The sequence below is a fragment of the Octopus bimaculoides genome, chromosome 7 (assembly GCF_001194135.2).
Source record: "Octopus bimaculoides isolate UCB-OBI-ISO-001 chromosome 7, ASM119413v2, whole genome shotgun sequence".
In the NCBI taxonomy this organism is placed as follows: Eukaryota; Metazoa; Mollusca; class Cephalopoda; order Octopoda; family Octopodidae; genus Octopus; species Octopus bimaculoides.
Window position 1 is genome coordinate 40,512,859 of NC_068987.1, and position 21,781 is coordinate 40,534,639.

The following is a 21,781-nucleotide window of genomic DNA, read 5'->3' on the forward strand; positions in this document are numbered from 1 at the left end:
CACACACACGCACACACACACACACACACACACACACACACACACAGGTACAAAAAACATAACATCACATTACAAACACAAGATAATGGAAGGAGCTTCCATGTAGTCCAACACATTAGAAATAACAGTGAAACCAATGTCAAATTACCCCATACTTCTTGAAAAAAAGCAAAACAAAAAAATGAGAGAGATAATTTGGAAGCTGTAATCCTTGGAAGGAAACAATGAACATGGCTGGAATAGTAGTAATCTTAGGTCTGTTCAGTTAGAGCCATACTAGTGTTTAGCACATTCAATATAATACCAGTTGTTGAAATATAAAAAAGAATTATTTTACCTGATGAGATCTGCAAACAGATCTTCTGCATATATGACGACCTTGACTCTCCCAGGATTGTCTTGATTTATATCTCTTCTGGTACCTACAATGCGATATATACACTACAGTATAGCATATATTACTTATGTTGACAAATATACAGTATAGTTAAAAAAAATTTATTTGCACTGTGTACAGCAAGATCTGGAATGATTATTTGCATATGTATTTTTAATATGTCCAGACAGGTTCAGATGCAAAATATGCTGGTTGCTGTAGTGTATGTCATAAGAGGATAACTTCTCTCTCTTACAAGTGTATTCAACACATTTGGCTCATTGGTGCACAGGATTTTGGGACACCAGTGTTTTGACATGTTGTGTTGCATAAGTCAGAAGCACCTGGACCTTTGAACCTAAACCTACAGATTTTGCTGTACATGATACAAATAATATTTTATCAGTTGGCAGATATTAAGCACCAATCAGCACTTTATTCACTGCAAGTATAAACAAAACCAGCTTGGTTTAGGCTCAGAGGTTTGGGTGCTTAAGACTCATGAGACACAAGATGTCGAAACACTGGTATCCCGGAATCCCATGTACCAACAAGCCAAGTGTTTCAAAAACAATGTTGTTGTAAAAGATAAGATATTTTCCTATGATGTACACCACAGCAACCAGCATATTTTGCATCTGAACCTGCCTAGACATATTAAGAATATATATGCAATTAATTGATACAGTATAGTATATACTATATAGACATACATACATTATATATACAATATAGTATACAGGGTGTTTAGGCTAGATTTGACAGTTTGCATAAAAGGAAAAGAAAATACAATTTCCCACACAAAAATTAAAGTATTTAAAAAAAAATTCAAAAAATATCAACTAGATTACAGCTGGGAGATAGCAGCTTACTCAAAGTCTTCCACCATGGCCTCAAGAATCTGATGTATGCCTTCCTCACTGTATCCCTGGGAAGATCTTTGAACACATCCTTGATCTTGGCCACCAGCTCAGCCCTTGTGTTGCAGGATTACTATCCTTGCTCTGATCTCCCATCACCTTGTCCTACAGTTGTTGGATGAATTCAAATGTCCAGACACAGTCAGATTATCTGCTGTGGCCATTCCTGCTAGTCATGCTTTCTCCAATATACTGATAGTCAACATTTGCCTGCCATACCAGAAGCAGTAAAAGATTGTAATCATTGATAAATTTTTCAGATGATTTTTTTTTTTTTTGAAGTTGATAAAACTTTTAACACCTATTCCATTTCTTCTTAATTTGACACTTTTAGCATCAGTGAAGAAACTGAATCTTCCTTCGGCCTTAGGAAAGCCAAACTGACATTTTCTGACCACATTTCTTCATCCTTTTCCATAAATTCTCCAGCAAGCTTTGCTGCATGAATGCATTTGAAAATGACTGGCCAAATTGTAATGTGTGAGGCTAGACAATGAACATGACAATCTGCAAGCAATATAATGTTCTATAATTTTGGGAATTTTTTCTGGAGAATTTTTGTCATCAACAGGTACTTGATCCACTCAAATTTTCATATGAACCTGAGAGGACTTTCTTTGTTAATACTCTACTCTCCAAAATTTATGTGTGATGTTGCCAAAAATTGGATTGTCTCTTTTTTATCAAAAACACTTTATTCATTATAGCTTGTAATCAGTGACAAAAATATTCACCAACATCATTTACACACAAAGTGCTTGTTTTGACAGTTTGCATGTATATATTTTTATGAACAAACCTTGAAGAACTGAGTGAGTATTTTACAGAATAGAATCTTAAACACACAATAGCAGAGAAAACAGCTTAGAAGATTGAGTAAATACCCTTATAAGACACAAAAGTGACCAGCAAGCCATAACAGAGAATCAAGCCCTGTACCTCTAAAATTTTGGCTAAGTTCTCAGTGCCATGAAGCTAAGTGACCCCCTGATATTAGATACCATCTTGTATAATGCTAACCATCATCATCAAGATCCTTTAACTGATGCAGCCAGTCGTTGGGGTTCACTCTAGACACTTTAATAGTCAGCTGTCACTACTGGTCTATGTCCTCTCATGCATAACAGGTTTACTATGTTGTGACCTGTCCAGTCTTTGATGCTGTCAAACCAGGTTTTCTGTCTGCCTTTCTTTCACCCTCCTTCAGCTGTGCCTTGAAAAACGGTTCTGGGCAGGGAGTTGCAGGCAGTATACATGACCTTCCCAGGCAAGCTTTTGCCTTTTTACCTGTACAAGAAGTGGTTCCTGCCTGTCAGCGTATTCATTGATTTGCTGACTGACAAAGCAATTTTTGTGTTCTTTGTACAGGATGTGTAATAGCCTTCTGAAGCACTTATGCTTAAATACCTGAATTATTCACTTCATGTCAGCTGTAAGAGTCCAGCTCTCACACCCATACAGAAGGATCAATGTCACCAGGGTCTTGTATACTGAGTCTTGTTGGAAAACTAATGGAATTGCTTTTCCATATGGAGTTCAGCCTCATCATGGCAGCAGAGGCTAAATTGAGTCTTGTTGTTATCTCCTTTTGAGATCTGCCATCCTTGGTCAAAGTGGATCCTAAGTACTTGAAGGTATCCACCTCCTTAAGTCTCTTTCTGTTTACCATGATGTTTGTTGCTATGTTTTGGCTGCTACTATTAACCAGGATTTTGCTCTTTTCTGGGCTGATCTCCATCTGTATGCTCCTGATACTTTTTCCAGTCTGGGGGTGAGCTCCTGTAGTTCTGCTTTTTAACAGGTCAATATCATCAGCAATGTGCAGGTTGGAAAATGGCCATTCTCCAATGGAAATGGAGGGATGGAGGTCTTCAAGTGTTTCCTGCATGATGTTCTCCAAGAAGATGTTAAAAAGCACTGGAAAGAGGGCATAGCCTTTTTGAACACCCACTGGTGTCCTTAAGAATTCTCCAATGTTGTTCAGAACTGCACTGCTTGAGTTTTCATTACTTCAATGTTGTTGTCAAAGTTGTAATTTTCCATTACATGACACAACCCATTGTGCCAAACATGGTCAAAGCCTTTTTTGAAGTGATGAAGTTGTGGAAGGATGGAGGAACTTACAAACTTTATAGGTATGCCAGGAATATCAAAGGGCTAGTTGAAGTTAGTGGACTGGATTTGGTCACACAGCAACAGAAGGCCACAAACTGTGATATAGTGGAAATGACATCAAGCATGAACATGGAGTGGGCTTCAATGTTAACAAAGTAAGAGTAAGTTCAGTCATCAGCTGTACAACAGCATCCAGCAGGCTCATCACCATACGTGGCTGCAAGACTACTGAATATTACCATCATACAAATGGTGTCATTGTACCAATGACAATTAATATACCAAAGCTTGATGGTGCCATTGAGAAATTCTATGAAGACCTGAAGAGAATCACCAAGGCAGCTCCTAAAAGAGATGTTCTCAATGTCCTAAGAGACTGAAACACCAAAGTAGGCCTGGATACATATGACTAATTGGCTGGGACAGTAGGACAATTCAGGATCAGAAAAACCAACCATCATGGACGGTGACTCCTAGAATTTGCTAGCAAGCACAAGCTGACATTGTTCCCACACAGAACAACATGGTATGCACCCAATGGCAAGTATCCCAACCAAATTGACTTCATCCTTGCACATTAAAAGTTCAAGTTCAGCATTAAGAAGGTTAGAATGAGGACTTTCCTTGGTGATGACAATGAAGCTCAAACTGAAAAGGGTCCACAAGAAAAGAGACACATGTATTAGATTTGAGGTAGACAAACTAAAAGATTGCATCAGAGTTTGAAACGAAAGTGGGTGGCAGGTTTGCAGCCCTTAACCTTCTGGAAGATGATATAAACTCCCAGACTGAAAATATCAAGGAAGCACTTCAGAAAATGGTTCTAGAAGTCTTAAGGAGAGAAAGAAAGAAAAAGAAACCATGGGTCACTGACTGATGACATGTTGGATCTATGTGATTTAAGACAGGCTCTGAGGAAAACCAAGCTAATAGATCAAGAGGCAAGTCAGCAATACAATGCTGTGAATAGGAAGGTTAGGAAGAAAATGAGGGAAAGCCAAAGAGGAATGGATAACAGACTAGTGCAAAATAATCGAAGCTGGGACAAAGAAGGGCAACCACCCTAACGAAAACAAAGAAACACACTACCAATATCATTCAGAACAAAACAAGCCAGCTTCTCACATAAGAATGATGTCATCAAAAGATGAGTAATGCAAATACCTTTACAATCACAAATTCAAACATGACAGCAACATACAAGACAATCCCTCCTCCTCTTCCAATAACAACAACAACAGCAGCAGCAACAACAGAGAACTTGGGGATACTCCAATTCTCCAGAAGGAGGTCAGAGAGGTAATGCGCATGCTCAAAGATGGGAAATCTTCAAGAGTGAATAACATCTTATCAGAGCTCCTAAAACACAGAAAGCCAAAGCTTGTCAAGACACTAACAGTTATCTGTCAGAAGAAATGGAAGATGAAACAGTGACCAAAGGAGTGGACCCAGTTACTGATGATATCCATTCCAAAGGAAGGCAACTTTAAGACTCTGCCAGAATTACAGAACAATCAGCCTAATTAGCCACCCTGGCAAAATATTGCTAAGAGTTCTGCTTAATAGGCAGAAGGGGAAGGCAGAAGAAATCCTTGCAGAAGAACAGGCAGGTTTTAGGCCTCAAAGGAATACTGTGGAGCAGATATTAAACACTAGATTGTTCACTGAGAAACATCTGCAACACCAAACTGATCTCTATCAAAATTTCATTGACTTCAAAAAGGCCTTTATAATGCTAAATATATTAAAATGACAAAAATATATTGATTTATTAAAATGATCACATTTTTTGCATCACTTAAAGTCACACCACTTTTTCTGTAGCAAATATTTTTTTGACAAGGTTTTCACCATAAGATCCCTCTCATAGTGCACTTTCATGGGAAAACAACTACTGTATAGTGTTATTTCATAATAGCTGAGATAGTTTGATTCAAAATCAATTTTGAGGGTTATTCACCCATATTTTTCGTCACTTAAAGCCTTACTACTTTTATCATACCTAATAATTTTTAACACAATTTTCGCCGAAAGATTCTTCTCATTGAGCACATTCTTTGAAACCCAATTAACCTATACTTTCATTTTAAAAGGCCTGAGATATTTTGATTCAAAGTCAATTTTTCACCTTACTCTCCCAATTTTGACCTCACATATTTTGATCTAGCATTTTTTCTAATGAACAAAATTTCAATTATTTTATCTCCAAATGTAGCTTAAGACTGAACCATCACTACCAAAAAAAAAAAAAAAAAAAAAAAAAAAACTGAATTAATGATGAAATCTAGAAATACTCAAGAGTAACTAAAAGTTGACCTTAAGAATATATTCATCCATTGCTAAGTGTGAATGATATATATCTTTTATCTTTTCCTTGTTTCAGGCACCACCTTGGAGAATTTTTAGTCGAATGAATCAACCCCAGTACTTTTTCCTTTTTCTTTAAGCCTGATACTTATTCTATTGGTCTCCTGGCTGAACTGCTAAGTTATGGGGACATAAACACACCAACACCAGTTATCAAGTGATGGTTGGGGGGAAAACACTGACACAAAGACACATATGATGGGCATCATTCATTTTCTGTGTACCAAATCCACTCACAAGGCTTTGGTTGACCTGAGGTTATAGTAGAAGACACTTGTTCAAAATGCCACGCAGTGAGACTGAACCTGGAACTATGTGACTGGGAAGCAAGCTTCTTACCACACCTGTGCCTACATATGTATATCACAGATTTTCTATAGAAATTCTCGCCTGCACAAATTTTGTTACAATGTTTCATAACCGAGATGCCAGATGTAAACAAACAATAAAATCAAAGACGAAAAATGGGTGATGGGTGTATTTCAGGTGATGGGACATATTTTAGGAAGTTTTGCTCCTTCATCAGCACCCATCCGACCATTAATCATCCATGGACTCATTGCTTAAATAACCACTAAATACAATAATGTAACATTGGATATATCAATTTTACACATCAAATACATTCCTGGAAGCTGGTATGTAAATATTAATGACTTGTAAGGACACAGTATTTCATTATGCGACATGATATACTACAAAGTATATTAAACATTTTTATAACATCACTTGTTAAGATTATCTCTACAGATTTTTAGAAAATCTGTACAAATAATCTTAACAAGCGATGTAAAAGCACTGCTAACACAATAGAACATGGTACTGACTTATAAAAACGTTTAATATACTCTGTAGCATATTATGGTTGCATAATGAAAAATTGTGTTATATCTATCATCATCATCATCATCATCATCGTCGTCATTTAACATCCGCTTTCCATGCTGGCATGGGCTGGATGGTTTGACTGGCACCTGGTGAACCAGATGGCTGCACCAGGCTCCAATCTGATCTGGCAGAGTTTCTACAGCTGGACGCCCTTCCTAATGCCAACCACTCCAGGAGTGTAGTAGGTGCTTTTACGTGCCACTGGCACGAGGGCCAGTCTGCCAATACTGGCAATGGCCACGCTCAAATGGTGTTTTTACGTTGTCACCTGCACAGGAACCAGTCCAGCAGCACTGGCAATGCCCTCGCTCGAATGTTGTTTTTCATGTACCACTGGCACAAGTGCCAGTAAGGTGACGCTGGTAATGAACACGCTCGAATGGTGCTTTTTATGTGCCACCGGCACACACACACACACACATATATATATATACAGGGTAAATTGTCACCATTTTATATTTTTTATTTTGTGCATGCACATTGTTTGTTTTTGATTTTGTCAACTACACAGTATAGTAGGGTCAGTTGGTCACCATCTGTAAGAAAAACAGCACCATGACACAATTCACTCTGCCAGAAATTTAGAAACAACATGCTGTCCTGCTCGGTATTCGCGCCAGAAGCTCTAATACAAACATTTCAGAGTGTCTGGGTGTCAATCGGAGAACATGTACCAAGAGTGATAAAAATCAAACCTCCAGTCAACATCATGGTGTTTTGAGTGATGACTAGCAATGGCAACGTTATGCTTCCATTCATCTTCCCACACACCATGGAGGAGGTAGCGCTGCTCTGGATCAAGAGGGTAATTGCTGGAAGACCCTATGTCTGGCAACAGGACTCTGCAACCATGCCAAACAAGCAAGAGAACCCAGTTGTGGCTATCAGACAATTTCTGTAACCCCATCACTCCTAACATCTGGTCACCTAACTCCTCAGACTGCAACCCCCTTGATTATTATGTGTGGGGCACAGTTGAGCGAGAGATCAACAAAACTCCTTGTAACACCAAAGATGAACTGAAGGCAAGGATTATGGCAGCATTCACCAACTTAAACAAGAAGATCATCTAGAAGAGCTGCAGGAGATTCTGAATTCGTCTGGAGGCTGTAGTTGAAGCCAATGGCAATTTTATTGAATAAATTCACTCCTTAGTATTTCAAGATATTTTTATGTAATTTTGGTAAATATATCTTAAAATAAAATGTCAATGTTATTTTCAATTTTGCATAATTTAGATGACTGTTTATTCACTGCACCCTGTATATATATATATATATATATATATATATATATATATATATATATATACAAACACATATATGTACACACATTTATGCAGATATATGCATACATACATACATACATATATATATATATATATATATATATATACACACACAAGCACATGCATATATACATACACATACATATATACATACATATACATACACACACATACACAATCCCCCACATACACTATTACCCAATACCTCCCAACCCCTAATTCTCATCACCCCTATTTCACCTTGCACCTCCATGCATTCCCCCACAACACACAGTTGTCAATCTTCAGAATACACACACCACTCAAACAAGCGCACATTAACTGCTATACACAAGCGTTTGCACACACACACATACACACACAATAGCCTCACACATACTATACGTAGCTTCACACATATACACATGTCTATACACACACACATAAATACACAAAACACACATCACTCCACACAATGCATGCACTGGGTTACTTATACACATATATATGCATGCTTCCATACACACACACAGGCTCATAAAATTAAGCTCACCCACACAAACATTCACATGTGCTTGCCCCCATTCACACATATACACTCACACACACCATTCTTACATACACACATGCACTTGCACACCCTAATTCGGCTGGGTCACTGCTATTTCCCTTTCACTCAGCTTCTTTTTTCAGGTCATTTCATCATGTTGAACCATTAATCCCTACACATTTTTTTCTCGATTATTTTTTCATTCTCTTGCCATTTTTTTCCTCTCACTCCTTTCTGCCAAAGAGTTTAGGCTCAAAATGTCAAAGACTATTCCATTCTTTCTAAGCGTCAAACTAATACACCCACTTATTGTTCCCTCACTTGGCTTCAACTTTTGTTTTCTGTAAATTTGGACTATATATTACATAGGCTCACATAGTCAATCCAGTCTGATCCTGCCTGACTGAACTTCCTCCTCTCTTGGACTCTCATCTCTCCTACCTTCTTGAACTTTCAGTACCTCTCCTCGTCCACCTAACCATTTCTCCATTGTATCTTCAAACTCTTTTGGACTCTACCACCATGGATCTTACTAGCTACTTTCATTGATGTATATGGTACTAACCTATCACAACTTCTCAAACTTTCAGAACTTTTCGAACTTCTTACATTGATAACTAAGACATTTTCTCTCTTCTTTTATCTTTTTTATCTCCTATTCCTCATTCCAGCATGCTTCACCACAAATCCCTCCTCCTCCACTTACACTATTGTCTCAAACATTACCTGACTTTGCTTCCTTTCTGTTGCTTCCAACTTCTCTCAACCTTTCCTTACTCATTTTCAAAAGAACATGTTTCTCCAGTCACATTTCCTTTCTCAGTCACTGCCTTCATCACAACTTCATCCGCAAAGGTTTCCGCTTCCCTTTCCACCCTACCTTTCATTCTGCTTCCACCATCTTATCCTTCCTCCATTCCACTTTCTGCCATCCCATGCATGCCATTATCCATTCTAATCTCTCCAAAACATACCCTTGGCCACCTTCTCCCTCTTGCTTACTCCATCTTAGATCTGAAAAGGATGTGTGTTCTTTCAGTTATACATAGCTTACATTTTTTTGATCCATTGACATGTGACATGGATTTTTCAAGTATTTTCCAAATTAATTGTATGTGGTGTGGAGTTAGACTTCAAACCCGATACATGGCTAGCCAACTTAGTGGTTTTACTTTTGTTCCTCTGCAGGAAGGAAGATATGAAGTTAGCATAACAATTTTTAAAGTTACCTTCATGTAGCCCAATGTAGGTCTTCTTTTCAGTTATGTTATCATTTAGTGTTGCTGTAACTTCGGCCTCATATATGCCAGATTTAATCATACATCCCTGTTCAAGTGGACAGGTTCATGGGTCTTGACAGTTACAACTGGTGGCTCTTGGTGGTGTTTGTATGTAATGATGCTTTTTATATTGGGGCAGCAGCTATACGATAATTTAACTGAATGCCTGTTGAATATTTTTCTGTATCTGTGATTTTCTGGAAAATGTTTGTCACACATGAATCTTTTACCTATGTTGGTTTTTAACATTAAGGGAAAGGTTGGGGGACCAAATTATTCTTCTAGGTTTATTTTTATTATTCATATTATTACTAGAGGGATAGTATATTGATTCATCATTAAAGCCACTATTTGCTAGGGCATTGTTGTAGTATGGGGCTGCCTTCTTGAAAATTTCTTTAGAAATTAAAGAAACTTAATTGTGTGAATATGTAAGAATGGCATGTGAATGTTTGTGAGTGAGCTTAAAATTATGTGAGCCTGTGTGAACATATGGGAGCATATATGTGTATGTGTATAAGTAACCTTGTGTGTGCATTGTGTGGAGTGAAGTGTGTTTCATGCATTTATGTGTGTGTATGTGTGTGAGGCTGCGTATAGCATGTGTGCGAGGCTATCGTGTGTGGGTGCATGTGCAAAGGCTTGTGTGTAGCAGTTAGTGTGTGCTTGTTCAAGTAATCTGCACATATGTGTGCATGTGTGTGTGACCCTATAGTGTGCATGTGGATTGTGTATGAGAGAGCAGGCGATGCAACAGATGACATTGCTGGAGGAGCAGGTAGAGGAACCAGTGATGAGATAGGGGCAGTGGTGAGTGTTGGTGAGGGTAGTGGTGTTGGAGAGGTAGGGGCAGGTGCAACAGTATGAGCAAGAGCATGGGAAGGAGCCAGGTTGGGCGCCAGAAGTAGGGAAGAAACTGCAGACTAGAAGATCACACAGATTATGGCTGCATTTGAAGGAGGAGAGGGTGGGTTAGGGAAGATATGGGAGGTGGAGGGTCATATTGGAATCAACAGAAGACTCAGAGAAAACTTTTGGGAGGGGAGGGTGGAGGGGTGGTAGGTTAGATGATAAGGGAGGCAAGTAATGGTGGGGTGGGTGCAGGGAGAGAGAGCAGAGGCACAGGCAATGGATTGTGCATGGGCAAGGGCAGTTTGGGTAATAGTGAGGGATATCCATGTTGGGTGAAGTGGTGAACTGAATTCTAGATCTGAAATTTTCAGCAGTCATAAACATATGGATAAGTTCTTGTTGGTGAATTGGAAAATACCACCCTCTCTGAATTGAACAGTTGTATCGCAGACTTTAGATCACTATCTATTTACCCTTATGGTTTTAAGTTCAAAGGGAACAAAACTCTGATTCTCACCCTCTTTCTCTTTTCTGTTTTCTTTTTCGTTTTCCAATTTTTCAACCTTCCACCTTTTACATCTACTTCCTTCTCACTTTTTCTCATCTTTTCCTATCATCTTGTTTGAGCTTGTTATGCAATGTGGGCACAACCTGAAGATTGTGTGAAGGTACCAGACATGTTAAAAAATGCTGTCTGAGATGTTTACATTGCATAAAACTATTAGTAGCTCATAAAAATATATATTGTATTTTCTAAATTATATGTATATATATATATTTATGTATATATATATATATATATATAAAATACAAAAATGGGACAAGAACGCAAAACATTCAGACAGTTAGGTAACACAAAAAAGGGACAACAAATCATCCAGATAGATGATACAAAGAAAACAAGGATGGGTCATTCAGAGTTTTCTTTCTTCAGTCGAGTTCCAGATTATCTTTGCAATTTCAGCTGGTTATACTCGAGATTGCTCCAATCTGGCCAGCCCCAAGGAAAAACTAAGCTAAGAGCACTAGATTCCTTGTAAGAAAGCAACAAATGTATACGAAAACAAGGACGGAAAAAAACAGAGAAATGGTACACAAATACAAATAAGAAGATACAGGAGGATAAGTTGATTATGATTTTATTCAAGATTCACACACTTATTGCAACAGTCTTTCAGTTTTTCTAAGCTCTGTAAAAAAACTCAGAAGACTGGGCCTCCAACCAGGCCTTTCACAATACCCTTAAAGTTAGGAACTTTTCAGCACCCCCTCATATGTTAGGATAGATACATTGTCACATTGATAAGTGAAATAGTATACAGGCAATCTTTAAAACATGAACACTGACAAACACATGTACAAAGGCAAAAATACATATTCACACACATGTAAGGGTTATTAAGATAAACAAATAAATTATACAAACTTTTTAGTACGTTAGTATATATATACACACACATGTGCACACACACATAAATATATATGCATGCACACACAAAATTATGATAAAAAAACTATATTGTAAAAAAACTAAATAATCATTTAAATATTACAAATAATAATAACCCTTTCAAATAAAGGTACAGCGATAGAATTTAGAGGCATGGGACTACTCAATTAACCTCAGAGCATAACTGGTACTAATTATATTGACTTCAAAAGAATGAATGGCAAAGTTAACCAACATGGAATTTGAACTCAGAATATAAAGATAGATGAAATGCCACTAAGCATTTGTCTGGCTTATTAACGATTCAATCAGCTTTCCACTTTATCAAAGATGATGATGATGATAATATTTTCTATTATAGGCATAATGCCTGACATTTTGGGGGAGGGGGATAGTTGATTATGTTGACTCCAGTGCTTGACTGGTACTTATTTAATTGACCCCGAAAGGATGAAAGGTAAGGTCAACAATGGCAGAATTTGAATTCAGAATGTAAGGTTGGATGAAATGCTGCTAAGCATTTTACCTGTTGTACTAATAATAAAGAGAATATAATAAACAAAATTTAAAAAAAAGGAAAAACTTATCCTTATTTTGTGAATTAAAGAGGGATCGAAAAAGAAAAAGAAAATCTATATAACAAAAAAATACAACATATCAAAGACACCTGAGAGGTAAAAGAAAAATCTAAGTAGGGCATAACAACAAAAACTTGCCTCAAATAACTGTATGAAAAATGCAAACATTTCTAACAAGAATATATAGAATTTAAAATAAACACATGTAGATTTTACAAAAACTTAAACAGAAAAAAAACAAGAACATACCAATAGGTGACATACCAACATCAGAAATTCAATCATACTAGGAAGGAATATGGAGCAAACAAAAACAACACAACAAAAATGCTCAATAGATAAATAGGGAAAAGGAAAGGTAAAGCAAAAGAGCACCACAAACATGGCCCACTATCACAAACCAAGAGATCACAGACATGCTGAGGTCTACCAGTAACTGGAAAATACCAGAGGTAGACAAGGTTCCCAATTTTTGGTTGAAACACCTTACCAGTACCCATATCCAATAGCAGCAGCATTTAACTTGATAATAAGCAAGCCAGATCAACACTGAACTGGATGCTGGAAGGACAAACCATTCTAATACCAAAAAACAAAAATATCATACACCAACAAAATTATAGGCTAATAAACATGCCTATCAACAACTTATGAAACCCTCACATCAGTTATCTATAACCAATCTGTAACACACCTGGAAAACAACAGTGTTTTACCAGAAACAAAAGAGATGCTGGGAAGGGATGTATGGCTGTAAAGAGCAGCTACTGGTGAATGGAGCCATTATAGAGGACTGTAAAAAGAGAAAAACAAACCTCAGACTGACTTGTATTGACTACCAGAAGGCATTTGACAGTGTTTCACACTCATGGATACTGGAGTCTTTCCACACAAATAAAATAGCTCCCACACTACTAAAAAATATCAGCCATGCAATAGCAATTTGGAAAACCAACAACATTGAAAAATGAGATAAAAACCATTAAAACCTGACCTTTTCCAAAGAGACTCCTGGTCCCCACTGCTTTTCTGCCTTGCTCTGACCACATTAACAAACTTGTTAAATGAAACTACTATGGGTTACAAATGATATGGATGATTTTAAAAATTTCACTAAGAAAATCACTGAACAAAAAAACCTTTTAAAAATTGTCCATAGTTTCATCAAGGACATCAGGATGAGCATGGGATTGGGCAAGTATGACAAAGCAACATTGAGAAGAGGCAAATTAACCAGCGCTGAAAACATTGCATGCAACATAGACACAGAAATTAGACAATTAAGCCATAATTGCCTGTATAAATTTCTAGGAATAAATGAAATAGCTAAAATACAACACACAGAAATGAAAGAGAAAATTAGAAGAGAATATTATAGAAAAATTAAAATAATATTAAACACTGAACTTGATGCTAAAAATAAGAAAGTAGGGATAAACACATTTGCTGTACCAGTCATAAATTATAGCTTCAACATAATAAACAGGAAGATTGGTGAATCGAGAAACTTAGAAAAACCAGGAAGCTATTAGCAGTATAGCAAAGTCACTTCCCCAAAGCAGACACAGACAGAATATATCTTCTCTGCTCAGAAGGAGGTCATGGCCTGATACAAATAGAGAACTACTATAAAATAACAACTATTGGACTAGAAAAATACTTAAAAACAAAAAATGGATAGCTACTACATGTAATAAAGTAACACTAGAAAAGAAAACATTTTTCTCTATATGCAGGGAGGCAATAAAATACTAACTGAAACAAACTATGCTGAAACACCAATTTCAGATGACAACATGACAAAAATGATAAAAGAGACAAAGAAAACAACATGAAAACAGAACTACAAACATACTAAAGAAGAAATGAAGAGAAAAATATCATTCCTTGGTCAATACACCACAAGACTTGACATGCAAAGAAGTGAGCCTAAGTCATTGCCAACAATGGCTCAAAAGCTCTGAATTAAAAGCAGAAACAGGACTGATTCTTGCTACACGAGACCAATGCGTGATCACAAACAACTATAAAAGCAAAATAATGAAAACAAGCCCCAACACCAAATGCAGAATGTGCAACCAGCACAACGGGACTGTTGACCACATCATCTCTGGCAATCCAGTTCTAGCCAAATGTGAATATATGTATATATACCAGTAGTGACTCTGGCACTCCGGCTGTTTGGGCTTAGCCCAGGTATAAATTTAGTGAAGTGAACGTGTATTTGCCAGCTCATTTAATTTCCGTCAACATCGACTTCAACTATGTAATTTCAGCCATGGTCGCAACTCATTTATTTTCATCCAGCATCTGGCGGTCGTCTTAGAGCTGCCCTGTGTCAAAAAATACTATTTGTAGCAGATGTTCTCTCAACATCATTCACACACACCTAACTTGGACTCAGAAGTAACAGCTCGAGTTGTTATCTATAATCGTAAAAATTAAAAGTAATTCAAATTCAATGTTTTCTTGAAACAATAAATTTCTACAGAGATTAGAATTTAAATTCCAATCTATGAAAAGTTTTTGTTCTAAAATATTCTTAAAGGAACGAAAAATTATTTAGCAACATGGGCTAATACAAACGAGCCTGGTAGGTGTAAAAGACTAACTGGCATCTCTTGTCAAGAGTACAGGCAACAGTTAGATCACTGATATTTGTTGTGCACTCCACTGTTGCTATTCGATTGCTGTTATTCTGTGCATCTGTGTGTAAAGATCAGTTGTGTTTTGCAGGGTTGCTTTATTTTTACCCTTAACTTAGAAATGGAGAAAGACATAATGCTAGATATAAGAAATAAGCCATTTGAGGCTAGAAATGCTGCAGAAAAACATGAAATTCTTCGAGCAGGCATATCTTATGCAAAATCTGCGATGAGCCCGAGTGACGAAATCTGTGATGACCCCAAGTGATGTTGATGACCTGGAGTTGCCTCTGATATATACAGACATGATTAAGTGGTTATATCCACTGGGTAATATGCCAACACTACAACATAAAAACAAACAAGAAATGGTATAAACATGTGCCAAACAAGGTACATGACAACAACCAGGCAACAACCATCTGGGATATGCCTGTTCAAACTGACCAAGAAAACATAATAATCAAGGATTGGAAGAAAAAAACACTTGCTTAGTGATAAACATTGCAGTCTCTTCAGACCAAAATATTGCCCAAAAGTGGAGAAACTGTCAAATTATAAAGATCTTGAAATTAGAATAGTCAAGATGTGGGGCATGAAGGTAAAAACACTACAAGTAATAACTGAAGCATTAGGTATGATAAAAAAATGTAGAAGTCATACCTGGACCCACGACACCATACATTAATCAAAAAATAGCCTGACAAGGAATAGGCCGCATCCTAAGCAAGATGCTACCAATTCAATAGCACAACCCAAATAAAATAATCCACAAACACAAGATGCACTCAATACAGTAAATATTCAATAAAATAAACAACCCCCATAACACATACTCAGTAGATCAGATACAAAACAGAACACAACCCACATTACACACAATGCAAACACTAATACAACAAAAGACTCAAGCTGAACCCCATAACAGATGTAGTACAATGCAGGAAAGTGTCTGTACTCCCCCAGTACCAACAAAAACAGGAACACACAATGCTGCACGCACCTCAAGAATATGGAGGGGTAACAAGTGATGCAGTAGAAATTTGCCTGAAACAATCAGATGTTGAATAATAACAACAATACTGTTAAGGTACATTATTACTAATTTATAAAGATTGATGTGATTCTTCACAAAGGTAAATAGACAATAAGAAGAACATGATGCAATTTATAATAGATTGTTTATTTAACAGTTTGAACAATATTTCAACAGATTGACTGTCTTCTTCAGGTTCAAAATATGAGATCCTGTGTTTCTATTTAGATAGAATGGCATCATCTGTTTTTACTTTCATAACTGGTAAAAGGAAAAAGAAGAAAAAAGAAAAATAGGAAGAATATTTAGTTGTGTAAATTCACCTGTCATTTTATTCATTCCTCCAGGGCGTGATGTTAGTAATTCACAAATATATTTGTCCACATGCATTTTGAGGATTAAAAGTGTAGTTTGACATCCCCAACAATTTTTGATATTGCCATGGGATCTAGTGATCTGGCCCAGGTCACTGCTCTCATTGGTATCTATCTCCTACACTGTCTCAAGGATATATTTCCTAATCTTCATAGTGGTATGTACAGGGATGACACTTTATTTGTTATCTCTAATAATAGTAAATTTTTTTTTTTAAATTATATCCTAGAATTAATTTTTGAATGCAATAGTTAATTTCTTAGACATAACACTAGACCTTAAATCTGGTTTGTATTACCCCTATGGAAAACTGCATGAAATTACGTGTATTAACCAATTATTCAATCATCACCCTTGTGTGATAAAATCATTGGTAAAGGGAATATCTGATAGGATAACACAACTCTATGCTAGTGTGGATGTATTTTATAAATATGCCCATTATAACTCTGATCTATCTAAAGCAGACTATAGGCAAAATATTCTGTTCGCTTCCATGGTTGATAGGGTAACTTATTGTGGTACATTAGTAAATCAGCAACTAAGTAATGGTAGATCTGAATCTGAGGTGATACTAGGTATTAGCAATATTAACTAATGCAATGACTTGCTTAAACTGGATTCTTTTCAATTATAGCAAGCATTTTGCATAGTGGTTGGATCGAGACGAAGTGCCAAAATACAATCCAGAATTTTTTCAGAAATTTTTCTTTTTTGAAAAATGACGTACAAATGTAAACAATCATTCAGGAAGTTGACTCATTTAATGTCATAATACTTTTTACAGAAAAAATATAATGAAGTTGACGTTTATTTATGCTGGAAGGTATAATACTCTTTTACTCTCTTTTACTTGTTTCAGTCATTTGACTGTGGCCATGCTGGAGCACCACCTTTAGTCAAGCAAATCAACCCCAGGACTTATTCTTTGTAAGCCTAGTACTTATTCTATCGGTCACTTTTGTTGAACTGCTAAGTGACGAGGACATAAGCACACCAGCATTGGTTGTCAAGCAATGCTAGGGAGACAAACACAGACACACAAACACACACACACACACACATATATATATATATATATATATATATATATACATATATACGATGGGCTTCTTTCAGTTTCCGTCTACCAAATCCACTCACAAGGTTTTGGTCGGCCCGAGGTTATAGTAGAAGACACTTGCCCAAGATGCCACGCTGTGGGACTGAACCCGGAACCATGTGATTGGTAAGCAAGCTACTTACCACACAGCCACTCCTGCACCTTTTTCTGCTTACTTTTTCAGTATAAATTTGCTAAAACCATTAAATGGTTAACTACTTTTTGATGTTTGACATTCATGTTGGTAATGACAGTCCTATCGCAATGGCGCCCAGCAATTTCCTTAAACAGATCAGTTTTTTTCCACTTAAGAAGTCTAGCTTGCATTTACCTCCAGGAAGCTATTGCTCACTTTCTCTGCATTAGGACAATGAAATTCATCACCACCGACATCGTCACTACTAGCTCTTACTGCACCTAACACCGACATCATAATTCGTCCTTGTGCATGTAAACTCCTCACTTACTGAATATCACTTAGCATTCCTACAGAAACCTTCATTTACCTTATACGATGTTTAATGTTTCACATTTATTTTGAATTATGCAGTTCTCTTCATAGAACACTTGTAATGTACGCATTACCTGTTCTTTTGGTTTAGTAAATTTTTGCTATTATTGTTCATGTCTCCTTAAAGACGTGTATATTCTAACAAGTCGCTGCTTAAATTTCGCACCTCTCTTGTTCAATAAACACTGAGTTAAACTTGCAAAGCTGTTCATTTTCTCCTTTTGATTTTTAATGTTTATTTTAGCGGGCTACCAAAATGTCAGTTTGATCTCTTGGCTAAAATGGTAATGACAAATTTTAAAGTTTGCTTGACATTTTATAAGTGTGAATGGGGTTGAAATTTCAATACTCTGTATTAAAGATTCTGATAAGAATAGATAGAAAATCAGAGATTGAGACAAGAAGACACTTTCGACCAATCAGAATTCAGTTTGATCAGTCTCCTTCCTCTGTTGGTTGAGTAAAGTGTCATCCAAGCTGATGTTTATTGGTAATTAAACTTATTTTGCAACACTTGTGCGTATTTATCGGCTTTGTTTTTGTTGATAAGAATTATCAACAGCTTTTTCTGTGATCATGATTTGAGAAGACATAGAGAAGTATGCTAAAGATCAGACATAATTTCTTGTGGGCAAGAAATGTAAAATAAAGTTTATTATAAACAACACAGACACTTCATAATTTAATAGCTTTCAATGTGATACTTGGTAAATAGAAATCATGTTTTATTTGATGAAAATTTGATAAAATCTAATACGTAAGTGAAATTATGCTAAATACAACTAAATTGAAAACCTTTTCCCCCTAGCCATATCGGCAATTATGAAAACTTTTGGGTGCAAATTTTACACAAGTAAAAGCTTTTTTAAACAATTTTTATCCTGAAAGTCACCTGTGTAAATTACAGAGGTGCACAAATTACATGGGCTTTTATGGTAAACAACCGAAATTGGTCAAAAGAAGCAGGCCAATTCTCTTGCAAGACAATGCTCAATCACATGTTGCACAAAGAACACTATTCAAGTTACAGGAACTGAACTTGGAAGTACTCTGTCATCCACCATATTCACCAGACCTTGCACTAACAGACAAGCACATTTTCCAGGCATTAGACAACTTTTTGCAAGGAAAAAAATTTCAAATCTGAAGAAGATGCAAAAACAGCCTTTCGTGATTTTATCACCTCTTGTTCTCCAGAATTATTTGCTGCTAGCATAAATAAGCTACCAATAAAATGGCAAAATTGTGTTGATAATTTAGGTGCATACTTTGATTAGCTGCATTGCTTTTTGTTCAGATAAAGTAAAATAAACTTTCAGTTCAAAATTGGACATTTCATTCATAATGACCTGATGTATATTAATATTTTCTTTATATTCTTTTACCTTGATAATTTTTTATAACTTTTTCTTTTTTACATATATACAGGTGTGTTTTATTTGTATATTAATTCTTTATTGACTGTATTCTTTATGTATATTTTTATAAATTTAAAATATTTTTATTGTATATCTTTATTTAAACTAATTATTCATTTGATATGGAAAGTCATTCATCATTTGATTTATTTACTTTGCCTTTGATTTTTACTCTTCTCCTTCTGGTGCCCATTTGCTCTGATTCTATGAACCCTTTATGCTTATGTAACTGTGACACAAATGTGGATCAGTTGAAAATATATTAGAAGTGCTGCTTGTAAGTAAGTGTACACATACAGGTATGGACATCTGTAAGTTATTGTATGCACAGCTATGTATATGTCTGTGTATCATCATCATCATCATCATCATCATCATTATCATCAAAAGTCTGTTGTCCATGCTGGCATGGGTTGGATGGTTTGACCAGGGCTGGTAAGCTGAGGGGCTGCACCAGATTCCAGTCTATTTGGCATGGTTTCTATGGCTGGGGGCCCTTCCTAACACCAACCACTCCAAGAGTGTAATGGGTGCTTTGACAAGCCACTGGCATAGGTGCCAGTTGTGTGACACCAGTATCTGCCATGACTACGATTTCACTTGGCTTGATGGATCTGCCTTCTCAAGCACAGCATATTGCCAAAGGTCTCACCATGAAGCCCAGTGCTTGAAAGGTGCTTTTTACATGCTACCAACACAGTTACTAGTTCTGTGACACCAGCATTGGCTACATTGCCTCCATGAGACCCAACACTTGAAAGTGCTTTTTACATGCCACCAGCATGGGTGCCTGTTATGTGACACAGACAATAGCCGCAAGTATAATTTCACTTGGTTTCATACATCTTTGCAAGCACAGCATATTGCCAAATGTCTCAGTCACAAGTCATTGCCTCCATGAGGCCCAGGGTTCAAAGATCATGCTTCACCACCTCATCCCATGTCTTTCTGGGTCTCCCTCTTCCACAGCTTCCTTTCGCTGGTACAGATTGGCACTTCTTCACACAGCTTACCACATCCATATGCATCACATGACCATACCAACACAGTTGTCTCTCTTACACACCACATCTTATGCCTCATATGCACTTGTACCATGAATTCTTTGCTATATTAGTTGCCAACCATCACCCTACTGACAGCATCCCTGTACATGGTTTGTACAGCTCTCACCAAACACTCGTCTACCCCTAGTTTTCACATTGACCATCAGATAAGGGATCGAAGGACTTTGTGCATGCGTGTGTGTTTGTGTGTATGTGTATGTTTCCTTTCTCCCCCTCTCTCTACCTCTTCCTCTCTCGCTCTCTCAAACGCATACACGTGCAAGTACACAATCATTCAGTAAAATATAATTCATGTTCATCAATGTTTTGTAAATATACCACGATTTTCACTAGGGTGTTGGGTTAAGGTTACGGTTAGGGTTAGGATTAGTGTTACGGTTACGGTTTTAGGGTCAGGGTTAGGGTTTAGGGTTAGGGTTAGGGTTACGGTTACGATTAGTGTTACGGTTATGGTTTTAGGGTCAGGGTTAGGGTTTTAGGGTTTAGGGTTAATGTTAGGGTTAGTGTTAGGATTAGGTTTAGGATTAGGGTTGGGTAATCGTGTGGGTGTTAATCTGAAAAATTACAGATATGTGAAAAGTACCGACACTGCCATCTATTATAACTTTTGTTGTTCTGTTTAATATATACATAGATTATGCCTCCAAAGAAGAGAGTTTGCTGGGGGAAGAAAGCAACCGGTTTAAAATGACAGCAACAGACTGCAGCAATTCACCACATTCCAGAAGCTACTTTAAACATAATGCAAAATGGTGCATGAACATATTCTGCCCAATCTGATAGAATTCTGGCAAAACTGTGTACAAACAGATCGCCAGCAATTGTTTCATCACAAATTGCCGTCCTAGCTCCTGCGAAAAGGGATTACCCTGCTATGTATAATCAGGGCAGTGCAAAAAGTTGTTTTGCACAAGCATTTCTATAGACGGATGATATTTATGTACGCTTAATAATGTTACGTAAAACAGCCTTCAGACTTTCCCT

The 21,781-nt window shown here is 36.9% G+C and overlaps 1 protein-coding gene across 8 annotated transcripts in view; it reads right to left on the reverse strand.

Moving 5' to 3' along the window:
- Positions 1–21,781, reverse strand: part of LOC106875848 (excitatory amino acid transporter 1-like) — a 321,485-nt gene that overhangs the window by 256,633 nt on the left and 43,071 nt on the right. For all 8 annotated transcript variants that reach the window (XM_052969531.1, XM_052969535.1, XM_052969533.1 and 5 more), the window contains one exon: positions 338–422. In XM_052969531.1, coding sequence (XP_052825491.1) covers positions 338–422 — 85 coding nt within the window. The remainder of the gene's footprint in view (positions 1–337; positions 423–21,781) is intronic.